At 47.2% G+C, this 18124-nt stretch overlaps 5 protein-coding genes across 5 annotated transcripts; 2 read left to right on the plus strand and 3 right to left on the minus strand.

Annotated features, from left to right (window-relative positions):
* Positions 1-1642: 1642 nt before the first annotated feature.
* Positions 1643-2901, plus strand: MRS44_009692 (uncharacterized protein; the record flags this gene model as incomplete). The annotated part of the gene is made up of 5 exons (XM_046272795.2): positions 1643-1702; positions 1757-1792; positions 1840-1975; positions 2025-2583; positions 2637-2901. 5 exons carry the CDS (start codon positions 1643-1645, stop codon positions 2899-2901), a joined length of 1056 nt encoding a protein of 351 aa, XP_046131880.2.
* A 189-nt stretch (positions 2902-3090) lies between these two features.
* On the minus strand, positions 3091-3465 carry MRS44_009693 (uncharacterized protein; the record flags this gene model as incomplete). The annotated part of the gene is made up of 3 exons (XM_046284137.2): positions 3091-3162; positions 3219-3346; positions 3402-3465. 3 exons carry the CDS (start codon positions 3463-3465, stop codon positions 3091-3093), a joined length of 264 nt encoding a protein of 87 aa, XP_046131879.1.
* A 5157-nt stretch (positions 3466-8622) lies between these two features.
* MRS44_009694 (uncharacterized protein) lies at positions 8623-11327 on the plus strand (the record flags this gene model as incomplete). The annotated part of the gene is made up of 4 exons (XM_065620265.1): positions 8623-10086; positions 10449-10497; positions 10733-11148; positions 11214-11327. 4 exons carry the CDS (start codon positions 8623-8625, stop codon positions 11325-11327), a joined length of 2043 nt encoding a protein of 680 aa, XP_065476038.1.
* Positions 11328-12813: 1486 nt separating this feature from the next.
* Positions 12814-13746, minus strand: MRS44_009695 (uncharacterized protein; the record flags this gene model as incomplete). The annotated part of the gene is made up of 1 exon (XM_046272794.2): positions 12814-13746. One exon carries the CDS (start codon positions 13744-13746, stop codon positions 12814-12816), a length of 933 nt encoding a protein of 310 aa, XP_046131874.2.
* Positions 13747-16026: 2280 nt separating this feature from the next.
* MRS44_009696 (uncharacterized protein) lies at positions 16027-17889 on the minus strand (the record flags this gene model as incomplete). The annotated part of the gene is made up of 1 exon (XM_065620266.1): positions 16027-17889. One exon carries the CDS (start codon positions 17887-17889, stop codon positions 16027-16029), a length of 1863 nt encoding a protein of 620 aa, XP_065476039.1.
* Between the last annotated feature and the right edge of the window lie 235 nt (positions 17890-18124).

Genomic DNA, 18124 nt, shown 5'->3' on the forward strand with positions numbered 1-18124 from the left:
GAAATATATATAAAATTATATTATTAAGGGTTAAGGTTAAAGACCTTTAAGAGGTAAATAAGATATTAAGTTAACGCTAAAGAGTAAAAAGAATTAAATTATAAAAAAGAGGAGTAATAATAATAAAAAAAGAAAGGTAAGTAATTAATTAAATAAATATAAATACTTAGGTAATAATAAAATTATTAAGAAATAATAATTAAAAAAGGTTAATGCGATTAAGTATTTAGCGTTATAGTATTTATAATAAGCCTAGGTATAATATAAGGACTTATTAAGTAGTAATTAAGATATCTAGGGAAAAATATAATTAGTAATTTTAATTAATTAAATAATTTATAATATTTTTATTATAATATATTATAAAGAGGTAAAGAAAAATATAATATTTATTTATTTATAATACTTATTTATTATATATATTAAAAGAATTAAAAATATAAAAATATAAATAAAATATTTTATTATAAATTTATAGAAATAATAAGAAATAAAATATAAAAAAAAATAATAATAATAAAAAAAGCGTAATTAAAAAGCTTAAAATTAATTTTAATTTATTTTTATTATTTAATTATCTCTAACCTTAAGTCTTATAATTTTTCTCTTAAGTAAAATAAAAATAATTATTAAAGCTTTTAAGTTAAATTAAATAAAATATAATTAATATAAAAGTAAATTATATTAAAAACCCTTTAAATATTAAGGTTAAGCTAATATCTTAAAAATAAAATAAGTTATAAATATAAGGTAAGTTAGAATTAATAAATTATAAGGTATTTTATATTATAATTAATTTTTATTTTTTTATAAGGCTAAGAACTTAGTTTCCTTAAAAATATACCTTAAGTAAGAAAAAAAATATACCTTCTAGGGTAAGCTATTAGCGCCGCGCTAAACGCCTACATAAATTAAATATGCCTTAACTAAGGCATGTTTATAATATATAATAGGGTAAGCCAGCTCCGGCAGAGCTCACCCGGCTCCGCTGTGTCGCGCGATTAGCTCGACGACAGGAGCCAAATACGCATCTTCATCCTAATCCCCTTGAAAGGATTATCCGAAAACCAGGAGCAGACGCTATAAGCGGAAGCCCCAAGTGGGGGGTGAAGGAGGAAATAAAAAGAGAAACCCTCCACCAGGCTGACAAAGGTGATGAGAAATCCAATATCCCTCAATCAAGGCTCACCCCAAGCATTACTGTTGTGTATGGGGCCGATGCGGGCTACGTCGGTACAGATGTGGCGTAAGATCGGTGGGGGGAAGCCAGTACGGGCTCCAGTCGGTTCGGCGGGCATCGGTGGTACCTCCTCAACGGGAGCTCCATCCATTGGCTGGTCACCAAGGGCCGTCTTGACTTTTCCAACGTCACAACCGAGCAGATAGTGACACCGACTTTTTTTGTACTGTACAGCTTGAATTAGCAGCCGCTTATCTTGGTTGCTGCATTTCCATCGCAAGCATGACATCAGAATGTCTATGGGAAACTTCTGGCCCTGCGTGTCCATGACATCAGCAGCACGTCACGAGAGGTCAGAATATGTGTCTTTTGCAAATAAATAGTCCCCATTTAGAATCCAAATGCTTCCATACAGAGCCTACTTGGATAATTCCTACAGCCTCGGACCATTTCGCCACTATCATGCTTCTCTTTGTCTTGTTACACGCCATTCTGGACTACCTTGTTTCCTGGCTTCATCCGGTACAAAAAGCCCCAACTGACATGTGAACAAGCCAAGCCACTAACCGACGATAGCGCGCCCATTGGGGATGGCTCTCTTGCAACCGCAAAGTGAGCTATCATCTCCATCTCGTGAACAATCTAACCTATACTCACAGACTGGGAAACTCGAACGCGAAATCATCCCGCTGGGCAAGAAACTCAAGCTCCTACTCCTATTCAACCATGTGACCGAATGGCTTGACACCACGCACGCCATGCGCTTATACATCCATAACAAATCATTGGAAGAAGGTAGATACTCAAGCTGTGCTTTCAGAACAGGTCTCTGACATGAACATAGGCAAAGAAGAGGCATCTCCAGAATCAAAGAAGCGAATCCGGAAATTTGTAGACTACTATGGCATCAACATGAATGACTTTGACCCTTCGGATATTGACAGGTACAACACATTCGAAGACTTCTTTGTCAGAAGGCATACCCCCGAGTCAAGGCCCATCCATAAGCCTGACGATCCTGCGACCGCGGTAGTTGTCGCCGACTCGCGAGTAGTCACGTATGCATCAGTCGCAGAGGCAAAGAAGCTATGGATCAAGGGACACGACTTTAGCATCACCAACCTTGTCATGGATACACGGCTCGGGTCCGAGTACGACAAGGCAATGGTCGCCAGCTTCCGCTTGTCGCCCCAGGATTATCACCGATATCACTCACCCGTCACCGGCAGGGTCAAGCTGTTCCGAAGTGTGCCGGGGGACTATTATCAAGTTGATCCTGTTGCTCTGCAGAGCCAGGTAGATATCTTGACAAGAAACAAGAGGGAATACGTTGTTATTGAGACCGAGGAGTTTGGGGATGTCTTGTTTGTTGCGATTGGGGCGACCAATGTGGGATCAGTCGTGTAAGTTAAACCAGCCTCGATGCGTTACTCAGCAACATTCTGACCAAGGACAGCATACATGAGAAATTTCGAAAGGGTGACGCCGGGATCAAGAAGGGCGACGAGCTGGGATACTTTCAGTTCGGCGGCTCCTCCATCATCGTGGCATTTCAAGAGAAGAGGATAGAATTCGACCAGGATCTGACCGAGTTGAGCAAGCAGCGCATTCAAATCTCGGTCGAAGTGGGCATGAGCCTGGGTCGCGCAACTCGACGCCATGTCCGTTCTTTCGGGTCTTCTGAGCCCACTTATGCCGAGGTTGCAGACCCAAATGCTTGAGTTCAAGATCTGGGGACTCTACCTGGTCGTGGATACATTCACATTCTTTGGACTCGGGCCACTTGGGGCGTGGTTATCTAGAGATGGAACACTGGAAGAGATGCCAGCTGAGTTCATCATATTGGTATATTTTCATCAACTCCCATAGGGTACAATGCAAATACAACTAGTTCCATGAGGCAGCTTGACTCAGTGAGCAAAGCGGAAATCCTTGCGTTTTCTTCCAGCATCGGTCGTAGTCTCGAGGTAGTGAACTTGTTCCTACGCCGTTGTTAGCCTTTGAAACATAATCCAGATGTACTCGGTCATTTTCTTACCTCTCTGCTCAGAGCGTTCCATTCGCGATCTCTCTGCTTGTTCCGCCAGATGTAGCAACCCTTGGCAAGCAGATATATGACATTGTTGCTGGCGCAAATAGCCGTAAGCTGTTTGTTGCCATGGCGGTCTAGGAAGAGCCAGTTAGTTCCACGGTTACACGAACGATACTTGCAAAAACTCACAACGAGGTCTATCGTCGGCACGGTACATGTTTGCATGAACGATGCCTCCAACTTGGGCAAACATGCTTTATAAGATGTTAGTCCTGGAAACAGAAGAATAACAATAAAATAGGGCTCTCACTTGTATAAAGCCGCAGAAACAGTCCTTGACCGTCCAGAAGCGTGGTGCGGCCACCAGACAAGATTGATGGCAAGTTCTCAGCCCGTCAGAAGACGGCATCAGGAACATATGCACATCCAGACGAGCTGGATGTAAGTGCAGACGATGTAGAGTCTGGAACATATGCCGGGCCCCAGTTACGGGGGCGAGACTCATTTGACAGCGTCATGTCTAGCGGAAGCATAGGCTTTGGAGTGTGCACGCCACGACGAATGAAGCTTCTCATGGGTGAAGAAGATCGCCGCAAGTACGAGATTGCACAACAGATGCAAACGCAGGCTTCAGAGGTGGGCCCCCTGAGTATGATGCCGAGACTGTTGCTTCGGCGGTCAAATTCGTCACTTTGGAGGAAAGGGAATGCCGTGCAGCTCGCGAGGTGCTTACATTAGAAGCTGATGGACTGGAAATAGCAGTTGAAGACTGTATTGAAGTCAATCAGGGCGAACTTACGGTGCCAAAAGAGGAGGAAGATTGAGTGTTAATATCACTTGTACGCCCCTTTGTAAATACATGGTGTCGCCCCGGTCGCAATTATCAGTGGTTTATCCTTATAATGAAGTGACTTTTAAATTGGTGGAGATCCCCTCTGCTCAGAAGTACCTTTTTTTTTCCCGAATCAAGGGCCCCGTTCCAAGCCAGTGGGAGCGGAAGTGACCACGGGGAATGCCGGACTAGAGGCCCCACAAGTACTTTTGGGTAGAAACAAGGGTGCACGCGATCAGAGGCATGATTCTCCTGGGTTAAGGATCTCCGGCGTTTCCATGAGAAGTCAGGCTACCATCTCAACAGACCCAACCTCCATAATAGCGTTTCAAGTCAAGGCCTTGCTAAGTAGTACTCGGCTGCCAACTTATAAGTGACCATTAGCACCTGCGGCGCCAGATAGACTAAAGATCTTGGCGCTACCCGGACACGTTTCTCAGCAATAACATGACTTTTCAACAAATAAAGCTAGCAAAAATAGTTCTAATAGAGGAAGAGAAGCATTTCTTGTGGCATTCAGCGCTAATAGTTTGGTTAATCTAGCGGGGGCCGTTTTGGGTGACGTGGTTGGTTGCTGTGGTGATTGCCTTTTTGTCAGACAACTGGCTCCTCAGGGGGCACCAGTCAATTGATGAGAATTGTCTAAAGAACAAAAGAAATCGAACAGCCATGTGTTCGGGCACAGCTATTTAAGCTCATGTCGTTAGGATTATGCGACAGGCCAGAAGTGAAACCGGAAAGTTACATCCGGTCACACGAATGTTATGCGACATGGATGGTATATCAAGGAGGCCTTGGGCTGGCTGTGGATGCAGATTTAATTCGAATTTGATACATGAGGGACTTGACTCTTTTTGGTTTTTTAACTGAGCGGGTCAGTCAAGAGCTTCAGAGTTAACCGCTGGCACAGGGAGTTTGGACCGTTGGTAAAATATATACTATATGCCGGTGTTTTAATGCTTGGCATCCCTGGCCCAGGTCACCCTTCAAGTCCGACATGAGGTTCAAGGGAGACATGGAAGAGCGATACATCGTGAAGTATAACCGAGTCTTGATATTACTGGGATATAATAGAAGAATAATCAACGCGGCTCGTCCCCCCTCCTCACAGCTGTGCAATTTCAACCCATCCTTGTCTCCGCAAAGCATATGGAAGGGTCTCTTGAGTGTGCATAAGGCGTTCATGAAACGACTCCAGCCACACGGCCTCGTCCGGAACAGACTGGGTCGTTATGTAGATGCATCTAAAGCACCGCATCGCAGCTTTCATAGGCGCAATCAAAATCTCGGGTTGCAGGATATTGAGCAACGAACCGAGGCCACGACATATTTCTGTGGCTAGTTCACGGGCGGTCTGCAGTTCAAGCCAGTAAGTTTCTTTGTCAACTGGTAGCTTTTCGTAGGGCAATGGCTGAGATATGACCCGGCGTAGGGTTTCGATCCTGTGGCAGATGGCGAGTTGTGCAAACCAATAATACAGAAATGCAACGCCGGTTCGATCATCTTTAAATGAATAAGAAATCAGTTGATGAGTTCGAGGCGGGGGGCCTTCTTGTTCCACGACCTCTTGGTGCCAATGGGTGAGTCGTTCTTCTAACGAAGCGAGACTGCGTAGGAATGATTCGGCGGAGGTTCGTCGCGCTAGTGTCGCCTGTAGAGGCACGATCTTATGTATCCGAGCCAGGAGTGGCGGCAGTAATATCATCAAGTCGATGAGTCGGTCAAAGTAGTCTTTCGCGTAGAACTGCCAGGGTAGGCAGCCCCATTCTGGAGCCGAAAGGAAGGTTTCTCGCCTTTCAAGTATAGCATTGCCAACCTGGTTTCATGACTCAGCACTTATGTTCTTAGACTTCACGGATGAGACTGACTTCCAATGGCCGAAAGACGTTGACAAAAAAGTGGTAGTTTAGGAATTGGCTGAAGAAGGTTAGGCCTAACCGTTGAACCACACTTTCGATCGACTCCAAAGTTCTCGCTGGTATGTTATGCTGCAAGCAGATCAGGAACAGCATTAACATTGGCGAGGGGATTATGTCAAACCTCAAAATAAAGCGTTTCATAACCACTAGTCACAGTAGCTTGGTGACTGGCGGATTGCAGTCGAGCAAAATATCGCATATCCAAGCGCAAGTTGATATTACTCAACGGGTACGGGCTTAAACCGCGTGGGGTAGAATGCCTCGGACCTGCAACTGGCCCTGCGCTTTGTGACGATGATCTAGCTTGCGTCGAGCTTATAGCAGGATTTTTATGCTTCATTGCTAAATCACCAGACAGAGACGGAGTTTGGTGTAACTCGGGACTTGCGGTACCCGGCGGCGTTAGTTGTCTGTGAGCTTCAGGTCTCCTCTTCTTCGCATAATGGACAACTTTCCCCAGTTCTTCTGGCGTCCCTGTGATAAAAACTCGGGCTCTCTCGTAGCCTTCACATTGTCTTCCGCGGGCAATACAATTTTTGCAAATCGGCCTTTCGTTGCTACACTGTTTCGTTGTTAGCCTCTAGACGTACTGTAGTCTTTGCAGAACATTGACGCTAACGACCGACCTTGAGTCTCCGTTTCCGACACGTCTCGCATCCTTTGAACTTTCCAGGTACACCGACCATTGCATTCAGTTGTTGAGTTTCATGCCGTTGCTGCTATGTCCCAGAATCTGCAAAGGAAGATGAGCTATCCTTTTTAAGCTGGATTATTCGCCTTTAACTTTCAGCTAGTTGTGAGGGCTGACCGTCGTATTCGTGAGCCAATCAATCAGAGGCTGTTTCGGGTGAGGATGCGATGTGGAATCTTTGATTACGCCTTTTAAGCCCCTGACAGGGGTCGGCCGCTCCGAGCTGACAGGTGGGGATGCAGTGACTGATGATCCTCGTGATGCAACTCATCTATGCAGGAAGAGTAAAGGCTTGCCTTTGAAATTTCCTGTGAGAACACTAGCGTTGGTCTACCCAATAAAAGAATGTAAGCCAAACCACTTATGACCCTTGTAACTACTGATCTGACTGGAACGACTGGCACGGGTCGTGATTGGGTGCGTTCTTTTTTTGACCCTTCAAAACTCCATGGGTTAATATTTCCATTCTTATGAGATATCCACCACAGTGGCACGGATTGGCCCTTTGTCAAATCAAGTATCAAGCGGTCCGAAGACGACCACAATATATTGATGTTGACCTATATGACAAGTTGTCTCAAGCATTCGTGGCTCTCAAAACCAATATGTAAAGGTGATCCAGGTCCAGACTGCACCTTGCGATCATCAACTTTTGCGCAGCATATCAGCCTGGCTTCAAATTCCTCATACAAGAAAAGTTCACAGTTTTAACTGAATTTTGTCCCCTTGTCAAATGGTTAACGCCAATACTCTGCTGCTGCACCTGGTCAGCTCTCTCGCAGCGGTATCGGCCACAGACTCTGCAGGCGCTAGCTAGTATCTAGCGCTTTTCTACGAGACGGATGGGTTGGCGGTTTGCTTTGCGATGTTACCTTTGCGTATTATGTGACAAAATTTGGCATCCCCCTGAAGATCGGACGTCAAGCTACGAGCTCTTTTAGCTTCGGAGGGCGAGTCATGGCAGATCTCTTTGCTGGCAACAAGGGATACACACCTCAAAAGTACCACGCATAGACCCAAGAACGTGTTATATTGTAGCTGATCACACCTTTGTGACTTCCACAAGGCATGCCAGGAAATCTGGGATCTGGACGGCGAGTTTGCAAGCTTAGACTCATTCCCGACACTCGTGAAGGATTGGTGGTACACGGCAAACGGTTCAAAGACGGGAACCCTACTGCTTTGATGGACAGAAGCCGAATAATCCACCAGGTCAGTGGACCAGAATCCTGATTAATATACCGAATCCGAGAACTCGCGCCATGGAAATTCCATTGCCCCCAATGAGCTCCAGCCCACGTACATATCGTTGGCCAAAGGTCAAGGCGGCCGGACACCATGAGCAGACATAACAGCAAGAGAGTCAATTCGGAGCTTGCTTAATTATTTTCTTCGGCACTCGCGAACCTATTAGCTCACAAGGGCGGGTCATAAATTAAATAGCGAGGCGAAATTTAACGTGGTTTCTAAGTGAGCAGCGTTTATGAACGAGTCGTGGATTTCAGTTATTTTTCGGTGGGTCTGCAGGCAACGGTAGAGGCTACCTAAAATACAGTTAGGGCTCCTTAACATTTTTAGGTACTTTGGTAAATGTACATTCCCGCTAAAAATCAACATTGAAATCCGCCACTCGCTATAAGCGCGCTCGCTTAGAAACCACGGTATGCACTAAGCTGTAATTGGCCAGGTCATTACCAAGCAATTAACCTCTGCGAGCATGATCACTAAACTAAAATTCGGGTTCTTCCACAGAGTATGACATAATTAGGCGTAGGACGGAGTATGTATGTAATGACTCCCGTATTAGCGTTGCCAGCCTGAAAGGAAAAATGGGATGAGTCAAGGCAGCTTGTTCAGCACTGGGCTCTGCCTGAAAGCGTTCCCTTGCCCTCGACATTTTTCGTTTGGCCAAGTTCCTCAAATCAACCCCAAGAGTAATTGAGACCAAGAGGATCACAACTTTGGAGAATGCCGTCAATCAAGTCTCTGTATCCCAGAGCCTGGGACAACCGCCCGCCAAAGAACAGCCCGGTGCTGAAGAAGGCCCGCAAACACTTTTTCAGGGCGGTCGCCACCAACTTCCTCTACCTCCAGTTTCTTTTCCTTGGCCTCTTCTGCTACGTCTTTGCCTCCCTATTCCTGCAGGCGAGCCATATTCATGACCTTCACGTCGCCTTTGTTGACTACGATGGAGGCGCCATCGGTCAAGCTGTGCGGGGTGCACATGCCTCTCTCCAAGGGCAGAGTTTCCCTTCTTTAATCGAACGGTCACCTTCGGACTTTCCAACCACGACCGATCTGCTGGAAGCGGTCTGCAAGACGAGATACTGGGGAGCTCTCTATGTGACACAAGGCGCATCGAGCAGGCTACAGGAGGCTTTGACGGGAAGCGCAGCAGCGTCGGCATATAACAACACGGACGTGATGGCGTACATATGGAATGAGGCTATGTATGCACCCACCGTCGACTCCGCCATATCAGCCAGCCTTCAGCTTCTATCTGGGGCTGCCAGGGTGGCATACAGTACTGGGAAAGGGGCGGGCAATATTACATCTGTCTCCGGCCCCGCTGCACTTTCAGTCTTTGCAGACCCGTGGGAGCTCCAATCCATCAACATCCAGCCAACGACGCAAGGATCGAGGGCAATCTATAACACGGTGGTCATAATCTTGATTCTGATCCAAGAGTTCTTCTACCTCGGTACCATCAACGGTCTCTACGCTCAGTTCAAACTATACGCCCGCATCGACCCTTACCGAATCATCGTCGCCCGCAATGTGATTTCCCTCTCTTATACGCTCATTGGGTCACTATGCGTTATCAGTACCATCTGGGCCTTTAAATCAGGCTGGCATATCAACGGAAATCAGTTCGTCTTGTCCTGGGTCGCGTTATGGCTCTTCGCGCACATCAACTTTCTCACTCTTGATGTCTTTACGATATGGCTGCCACCTCCGTTTGTCCCAATGGCCCTCGTATCATGGATCATCTTCAATGTCACCTCTATCCTGCTGCCGTTTGACCTAAGCCCGGCATTTTATCGCATCGGGTATATGTTCCCGGCTCACGAGCTCTATCAAGTACTGATAGATATTTGGTCTCGCGGTTGCAATCCCCAATTGCACTATGCGTTACCGATCTTGTTTACCTGGGAGCTGGTGACCCTCATCTTAAGCGCTCTTGGGGTCTTTCGCAGATGTCACTTCGCGATACTTGGAGAAGAGCTGCAAGGAAAGGAGTTCAAGGAGCGACTTGATGCCGCTGTGGCATTCGAGATGGTAAGGATGAATGAGATGAAGCAGAAGCATCCCGAGCCTGCGAAGCCAGAGTCTGAAGGAGAGCCTAAAGAAACGCTATCTGAGAAGGCTATCTCCGAAGGTGGAGACGAAGAGGAGATTGTGCGAGAAGAGCTGGCCCTTGTCCTCGAGCAGGTCAATACCAGACAACGACGGGAGCAGGAAAAGGCGAGCGCGACCTGCAACTTCGGGCCGGCATTCAATCTACCATTTAATCATGGGAGCGGTGATGACGCGTAGTTTACATGAAGTTTGAGGACAGCTAAGACAGAAAAACGCAGGGCAGAACGGAGAAGGGGCAAGAGTTAGGAAATACAGACAAGGGAAGAAAGGATACCAATCAAATGGAGAAATCACCTCAAAGGAAGACCCGGGAATCGCATCGAAACTTTTGACTAGCAACTCAAAGTTGTGGTCCAATTGTGGCTTCAGCACATTGAGGAACTTGAGAGTGTGGATAATATCTCAGGAAAAGCATTTCTGAATATGAAAATAAGGTAACGAGCGTAAAACAAGTGATGGATAACTCTGCTGAGTGCGGTGTAGGTACGCTAGTCAAACCCAGTAATATGAGTTCTCGTGCTAGCTGAACAGAATAATAATCATCGCCGAGGGCCAGATGCTACCGTTCGATTTTGTCATCCTAGATGCGCTTGTTGAAGTCCCTTCAGCATACAACTCCGGGTATACGGATGGCTCTTAACCTACCTGGAAATCCCAACCCGATCGGACTCTAGCATCATTCTCCCTGCACTGCCCAGAGGAAAAAATATTTAAACAGCCACTATAAGGAATCATGTCGAAAAGCTTCTTACAGTTGTTGAGGGGATTGGCACTCAGGGTCCATCCTTAATCAACGCTGCGCTCGAAGACGCGGCCTACCAGGTCCGAGCCCTCGCCCGCAATCCTTCTGGTGAAAAGGTGGAGAATTTGCGAGCCAGGGGTGTTGAAGTAGTGCAGGCAGATGTCAACGACGAACAATCTCTCGCCAACACCTTTGAGATGAAAGACTACAGGGTCTCGAAAAGAAGCTGGCGCTTGCAACCGCAGGGCTCATCTGCAATATTTGGCGTGACTGGCTTCTTTGAGCCGTTTGCTAATCACGGCCCTGAGAAGGCAGTGGAGATCGAAGCCGCCCAGGGAATCAGCATCGCCAAAGCTGCGTCAAAGGCCACACACTGGAGCATTTCCTCTGGGGTACTCTCCCCAATAGCGCCAGGGTAACCAAAGATAAATGGAAAGTCCCACACTTCGTGGCAAAGAATCAAGTGGACGACTACATCCGGCAGGACAAGGCCCGACTTGCCAAGACCACGTTCTTCTGGATCACCTTCTACGGCAATAACTTCAGTGTCCCATTTTCACTCCCAATTTGATGGTAAGAATGACCATGCTTGGTTAATATCATCCCAGACGGGTATGAATTGTGGCGTATTAAGCATCATTAACTCGGATTCTGGCAGAAAACCTTGGGGAACTACGTCCAGCTGTCTCCTGCGGCGCCCCCTACACCCATTAAAACAATTGGGAGCCCACTGGCCAACATTGGCATCTTTGCACTTGCCATATTCAAGCAGCCCCAAAAGACACCCCTAGGGAAATTTGTCGTCGCATCCGTCGTCCGTTGAGGAGACTACCACCGGTGCGATGCTCAAAGACTGGGCAGCGGTGACGGGTAAGCGCGCCGTCTATGTCTAGACATCACTGGAGGATTTCAGTAGCGTGTGGCCGGGGTGGGGCATGAATATGGGCAGCATGATAAAAAGATGGGATGAGATTAAGGAACGCAGCTGGCCGGGAGAAGATGGACTGTTGACGAAGGATGACTTGGGCCTATCCGCTGAGAAATTCGTCGACTTCAAAGGTACCTTGGCCGAGATGGATTGGAACGCGCTGCTGTAGTACATTTGAGCCCCCTCTGTGTTGTTTTTCGTCAACGTGTGGGGATCTCTGAGTAAAAACATTACAGTTGATCCAGAAAAAGAAATGGAAAAGGGAAAGAAAAAGGATATCTTTTTAGTACCCAAAATCTTACGAGTGGAATGGCGCTAATTATTGCTGTTGAAACCACGTAAAATCTGTAAAGGTCCGAGGTCTAAGCATGAAATTGCGGTCCACATATTGCGTTGTATAAGTCCAGGACAGATCGTCGCGCGGGCCTCCTGTGATTCCGCAGTCCTACTTAGGCTGTGGGCTGCTTGGGCGGGACACATCAGGTTCGCGCGGGTCCGCTGCATGAATGAAATTTATTACTAACGCAGTTGTTTCCTGAGGCCGTGAAGATCATGCCTACCCTGCGACACTTAGCTTTTACTAATAGCATGTAATATTGTGTCTTCAAGGTGACCTTTCATCGTACGGTGTGTATCATGCTACGATTGATATTGAGTAGTTGGCCCAAGCACAGCCCCAGAGCGAGCGTAACCTGCTGCAGCAAACTTGGAGCTGCAAGCCAAAACGGAGGTTTTCCACGAAAGACAGGATTTGAACGCGCCCATTTATACCTCGAATTGTCTCTTTGGGAACTCGTAGATCCGTGCAAGTCCGCAGACAGAGTGTTGAGAGAGTGACAAGCAGGCATGTGAACGGACGAAACACACGACATCATTGAGCGCCGAGAGTTCAAGCTAAAAAGACCGAACCCTCCATCTCCGACCCTTTTGTCCACCTACTGAACCTGCGCTCAACCTTAGCTAAACAAGCATCCTGCTCTGCAGATTAGTTTTAAAACAGAGCGTAAGAATGTCTTAACACCAAGATCGATGCTCTTGTACAGAACCTGGAATTTCATTTGAGTGTAGCTGAGAGAAATCCAGTAAAGTTGCATCACTCACATACTATTGCTTCAGAGTACCATATAATTTACTGTAGCGCCGCTTTGACGGCCTGGTCGAGGTTCTCCTTTTGCAGTCCTAGCTGCTCCAGTTTCTTCAACTCCGCCGCATCAACCTTGTGGTTGAAGTCGCCGCCGTGGCCCTTCAAGAAGTGTGTGACAAAGAACTTGACAAAAGGTGCGAAACCGTCGCCTTGACTAATTTTTTCCTCATACTCCTTAGCCACCTCGTTCACATTCCGCGACTCAATGTCCCAATCCGCGTCCGTCGTGCCTGTTGCGCGCTGAACAGCGTCTAGGATCTCCCGCTGCGTAAGGTAGAACGATGGCGTGTACACAGCTTTGTTCTTGTACTTGGCCAGATCAGCCTCCGGTAGGCTCAGCGCCGCAGCAACTGCCTGACCAGTGTGTGCGATGGTCGCCGTATTGACCTTGGCGTCGGCACCTCGCCAGATCGTTGCCTTGCGAGCCTTGGCGTCGATACCCCATAAGCCCGCAGCGAGACCGTCATCAAGCCACGGGCCGATGGCCACAGAGACCCAACTGCTGACACCGAGCTTTTCAATCAAATCGCGAATGCTCTTCTTTGCTATAAGAAGCCCGTTCTCCTCTACAAGCTGGCCGGCGAAGGGGTCGGGGCCGAACTCGGATGGGAAGACGTAGGGGACGCCAACCTTAGCGGCCGCGCGGATCGCAGGCTCCTGAAGTTGGACGAGTTGAGGCAGAGGCGGCATTAAGACTAGGGCATCTTGGCCTTTGAGCACGTCGGCGAGGAAAGCTTCATCTTCAAGGTTGCCCTTCTTAACAATGACCCCGGCAGGAAACGTGCTGGTAGCCCCGGGTCGCTGAATAGCGGTAATAGTATGGACGCCCAGTTTGAGGAGAGATTCGATAGTCGGCTTCCCGAGCTGGCCGCTGCCACCAGTAATGGCGATTTTCCGTCCCTGGATTGTTGGAGCCATTGCGTATTAATTGTAAAATTGTGACGGATTCACTCGAAATAATGAGGCGGTCGGGCTGATTTGCAGTCAGTACGTGAGGTTATTTTGGCCAAGTCGAGCTGGGCTCACCTTTAAGTAGTTCTGAGACTTGGAAGTTGAGAGAAGTTTAAGTTCCACTGGGCGGATTTTAGGTTTGCCTAGACACACTGCCGTGATAATCTATGCTTTTTGGTTGATGGGGACTGCTTCTTATACCACCTTCTCTGCAGAGGCAGTTACTGCACTATTTCCTCACGATGATTTAGCTGTGGCGGTTTGCTTTGTCACTGTGTCTGATTAATAATTCTCTAGAGTTTCATAACACTGAGATGGTCAAACGCAGTTTATTAATCCTGATTGATGGTTGATGGCATTACGACGCCTGGAAACCTCGCTAATCGGGGCGGGTATTTCCGTCTTTGCCGCTTCTGCCGTCTTTGCCGTCCGTATTTTCTGTGCTTGCTCACGCCCTTGAATTTGTAAGCAGAGGAGCGAAGTAGTGATAGGAAAAGGTGATCTCAATGCGGAGTCAAAAGCATCGGAACGTGCGGTGGTGGCGTTAGCATTCAAGCTCATGGCACATGGGGAGAACAAAAACTTAAACTAAACACTCGGCGAACCTACCGAACCGGATGTCCGGATGTGACATCGCATATGCTATACGAAACCTTAAATTTCAAGCTTCTCAGAGGTCTCGGGATTGTGTCACTTGGGCTTTGTATAGAGGAGCAATCGAGCATATAAGAATGGGATTTTCCCACTAATCTCCTAGATCATTTTCATCATTCTTCTAGCCTAGAAGCTAAGACTTTTCTTAAAGTAGGATTTTATTAAGGATCTCACGCAGTCAAGAGGGACAGAGCGTGTGTGGTTTGGCCGCAACGGGTCACCTGTCGCTGCGGTCTTATCCCTTTGATTGTCGGGAGGCCCTATCGGAAACGACGGGACAGCCTCCTACCCATCAGTGACAGGCGCAATACCTTGTAACTAAGTTATATTAATAGCTAAGGTAGCTAATATATAAGAGAGTATTAATAAGTATATTTTATATACTTATAGGTTATTTTAAGAATAATTATAAATAAGAATAATATTATTTTTAGCTTATATTAGTCTTAGACCGATGTTATTATTAAATTGGCCGCATAGTAGGCAATAAGGGAAGCACCACTAACTAGAGTGGCGCGCCATGCTTTTTGGCCTCGTGGTTACTTCCGACAGTTATTCTAGTATGATATTAGTCCGGCGCCTGATAGGTGTATTAGTTCTTAGGATTTATAGAGACCACGTGATATAACCACGAGGGTTATAACATATAAAGACTTATAGTTTATTAACTTAATAAGGCGTAGATCTAATCTCTAGCCTTCTTATAATCCTCTAAATAGAGGTAAAAAAAAAACCTAAGGTAATATATATTAATAGCATAAAGTAAAAGTAATTAAGTTATACCAGTGGAGATATTATAATAAAAGCCCTAAGTATACCACGCATATAATACTATAACTTCTTAGGCAGCCTTAAGATTTATATTACTTAGTATAATAAAAATAAATATAAGAGAGTCTATATTATAATTTTATAATCTAGCTTACTAGGTTAGCTCGCCTAGGGCGATAGCCCTATATAAGCTAACAGGTATACTAAATAAGGCAGCCCACTATCTAATAGCTTGCGAGCTTTGATATTTGGTATTAAGAAGTAAAACTATGTTATGATCGCCTCCATAGGCCATAGTAGTTCTTGTTAAGCACTGCTCACATACTAGCTGCCTAGTAAGAAAGCTACGCAGTGAGCAAGTGCATTTGCATTTGTCGATATTGGCCAGAATTTATCGTTCTCTAGTTGAATACCTATATAAAGAAAAGCGTAGCAGCCACCCACGCTGGGTAGATAGGGGCCGAATTTGAAGCCAAGATCATTGTGGGCAACAGCAACAGTCTTGCCATCAGATGAGATAGCAATAGATGCAGTGCCCCAGGTGCTGAGCTTCCAAACATGGAGTTCCCTACCTACCTACCTGGGTTACTAAACACCGTCCAAATAAGGGTAGCGAGAAGTGCCGCGCTAACAGCCTATTCCAAAAGAAGAAAAAAAAAACCCGCCATCAGATCAAAGGAATTACAACAATACGGTGTTTTATAGCATCGAGTTTTAATGCTGCGTGTGTATCGGTGCGTTCCTAGATTTTGTGGACGACAGAAACGTGATTAAAAAAAAATAAGAACAATTACAAGATATAACAGACACTACTAATCTATCTCACTCCCCCTTAAATTCCAGCCATCGACGTTTAGATCCCGCACTTATTTTAAGGTTAGTACTATCGTAGTTCCCTAAGCACTCGTCATTGAACCTGGCCTCCTTGCTAGCCACAACACCGAGCAACAGCTTCGAATACGCTGCCGCCGTGGCGGCCGCATAGTTCTGCCAGTCGTCGTTTTTATGCACGTCACAGTAGTCGCAGACGCCGCGGATCACGAGGCAAGAAACCGTGTTAACCGCGCCAGCGGCCTCCATCTCGAAGCACAGCACGCCGTGCTCGCGAACCAGCTCGTCGCGACGCGTGGCATTTTTGATGACACTATTGCCTGACCCTAAGGGCCCGTAATGAATCGTTGTTGGGCGTGGGGCGCGTGGCCGCACATGATAGTCTGGACACACCTTCTCTGATGACCGGCACGTCGGGCAGGGTACAGCCTCTTGGGCTGGGCGGCGGTATTCTGGCACAAGCTTGGTGATTCTGTCGAGGTGTGGCTTCAGCGGGTCGGATGGCGGTTTAGGGACCGAGCGGAGGGTGTTGATGGCGGAGGTGAGAGAGCGCGGTGGACCTCGCAGACTGCCCGTTGTCTCAAAGATGTTGCTCTCCTTGTCCTTGCCAAGGTCGTACTGAACCACACCGGGGGACCTGCCTTCAGCAATACCAACAACCACATCGCCAAGGCGGATATCATTCTGTTGCGAGGGGGCGCCGCCAGCAATGCCAACTAAGAGGCAGAACTTGAGCGTCGGAAAGCTACGCACCATGTTGGACGCGACCGATGCAGCTGAGTTGGTCCCATACTCGCCAGCTGGGAGACATGCGGCGACGACCATGTGGTTCGCCATGGTGCCGAGCACATACTGATTGTCGTCGCCTTCGTCCCTCTCGAGGTTGCCATGTTCACTGTCAAAGAGCACCCGTACTGCCTTGAGCTCTTTCCACAGTGCACAAATGATTCCAACCTCATAAACTCGCCGAGAGTGTGTTTTGCAGCTGACAGAAGCTTCGGAGTCTGGTATCCCATTGCCGGCATGGAAGTCGCTTGGAGACCTCATGAAACGAGTGTTCGACCCTGACTCAGGCGCGGACATTGCCAGGCTTGAGCCAATACCGCTATCTTTGAGAAAATCTGGATCTGCTTCATCTGACACCTTGCCGTCCTCGCATTCTTGCGGAAAGCCGGTGTCCCCCCAGACCCACAGGAAATAAGAAGTGGTTCCAAAAATGAGGGCCCCGTGTTTTTCTTGCGAGGTTGCTTCAGTCCTGGGAGGTAACCTCTCTGATAACGCTAAAGGGAAAAGCGTCTGTACTGGCTCGCATTGATCCTTCTCTGAAGCACCTCTGCATCGACAGGGCTCGAACATGGTTGTCGGTGTATGCCATACCAAATTATGGCTGAGCCGAACAAAGGGATTATGAAGACTACCGTGCTGCTTGACCACCCTGTTCAGATCAGAGAAACAACTTGCGATGTAGTATTTCTGCTTTGGTAGCTCGGTCCAGTGGTGGCAGATGTCCGCGTTGGCGGGCCGGATAATATCGCCAAAACCACAGCCAACCAAAGTGACAGCATGAACGGCCCTGGTGAGATCAACCCACGATTTACCGCCAGCGTCTAGAGTGGCCACACGTGCGTGTAGCTCGCTGGTTGTCGCTAGCATGAAGTCTTCAAAGTCCCAGCCTTCAAGATATTTTCGCGGCTTGCTATCCAGCTTTTCGCCACAGTATCCAGCAATATCGGCCTGATGGTCGATGAGTTTCTCCAGTATGTTGTAAAGATGATCAATCCGGTCCTCAAGGAGAAGGTCCCCGTCTTTCTCGCCATATAGTCTAAGGCCCCGGTTCTTGGACTTAACCAGCATTTCAATGGCAGAGTCGGCCGTAAAACGCTCGTTGGATTCTTGCAAGTCCTCCGGGTTGCATAGAAACACATCTCACAACACACCTTCATTGTCATGTTTCAAGGATGCTCGTAAGACATGCAACAGAGCACTCGTGCCGTTGATGAGCCAGCCCCGTTTGTCGCGCTCGTCCCATAAAAGAACCAATCTGGTGGCTAGCCACTGGAGCCGGGTACGTAGCCATGGCGAGAAATGT

This window comes from Fusarium solani (genome assembly GCF_023522795.1).
Source record: "Fusarium solani strain SB1 chromosome Unknown bctg00000006, whole genome shotgun sequence".
NCBI classification, from domain to species: domain Eukaryota; kingdom Fungi; phylum Ascomycota; class Sordariomycetes; order Hypocreales; family Nectriaceae; genus Fusarium; species Fusarium solani.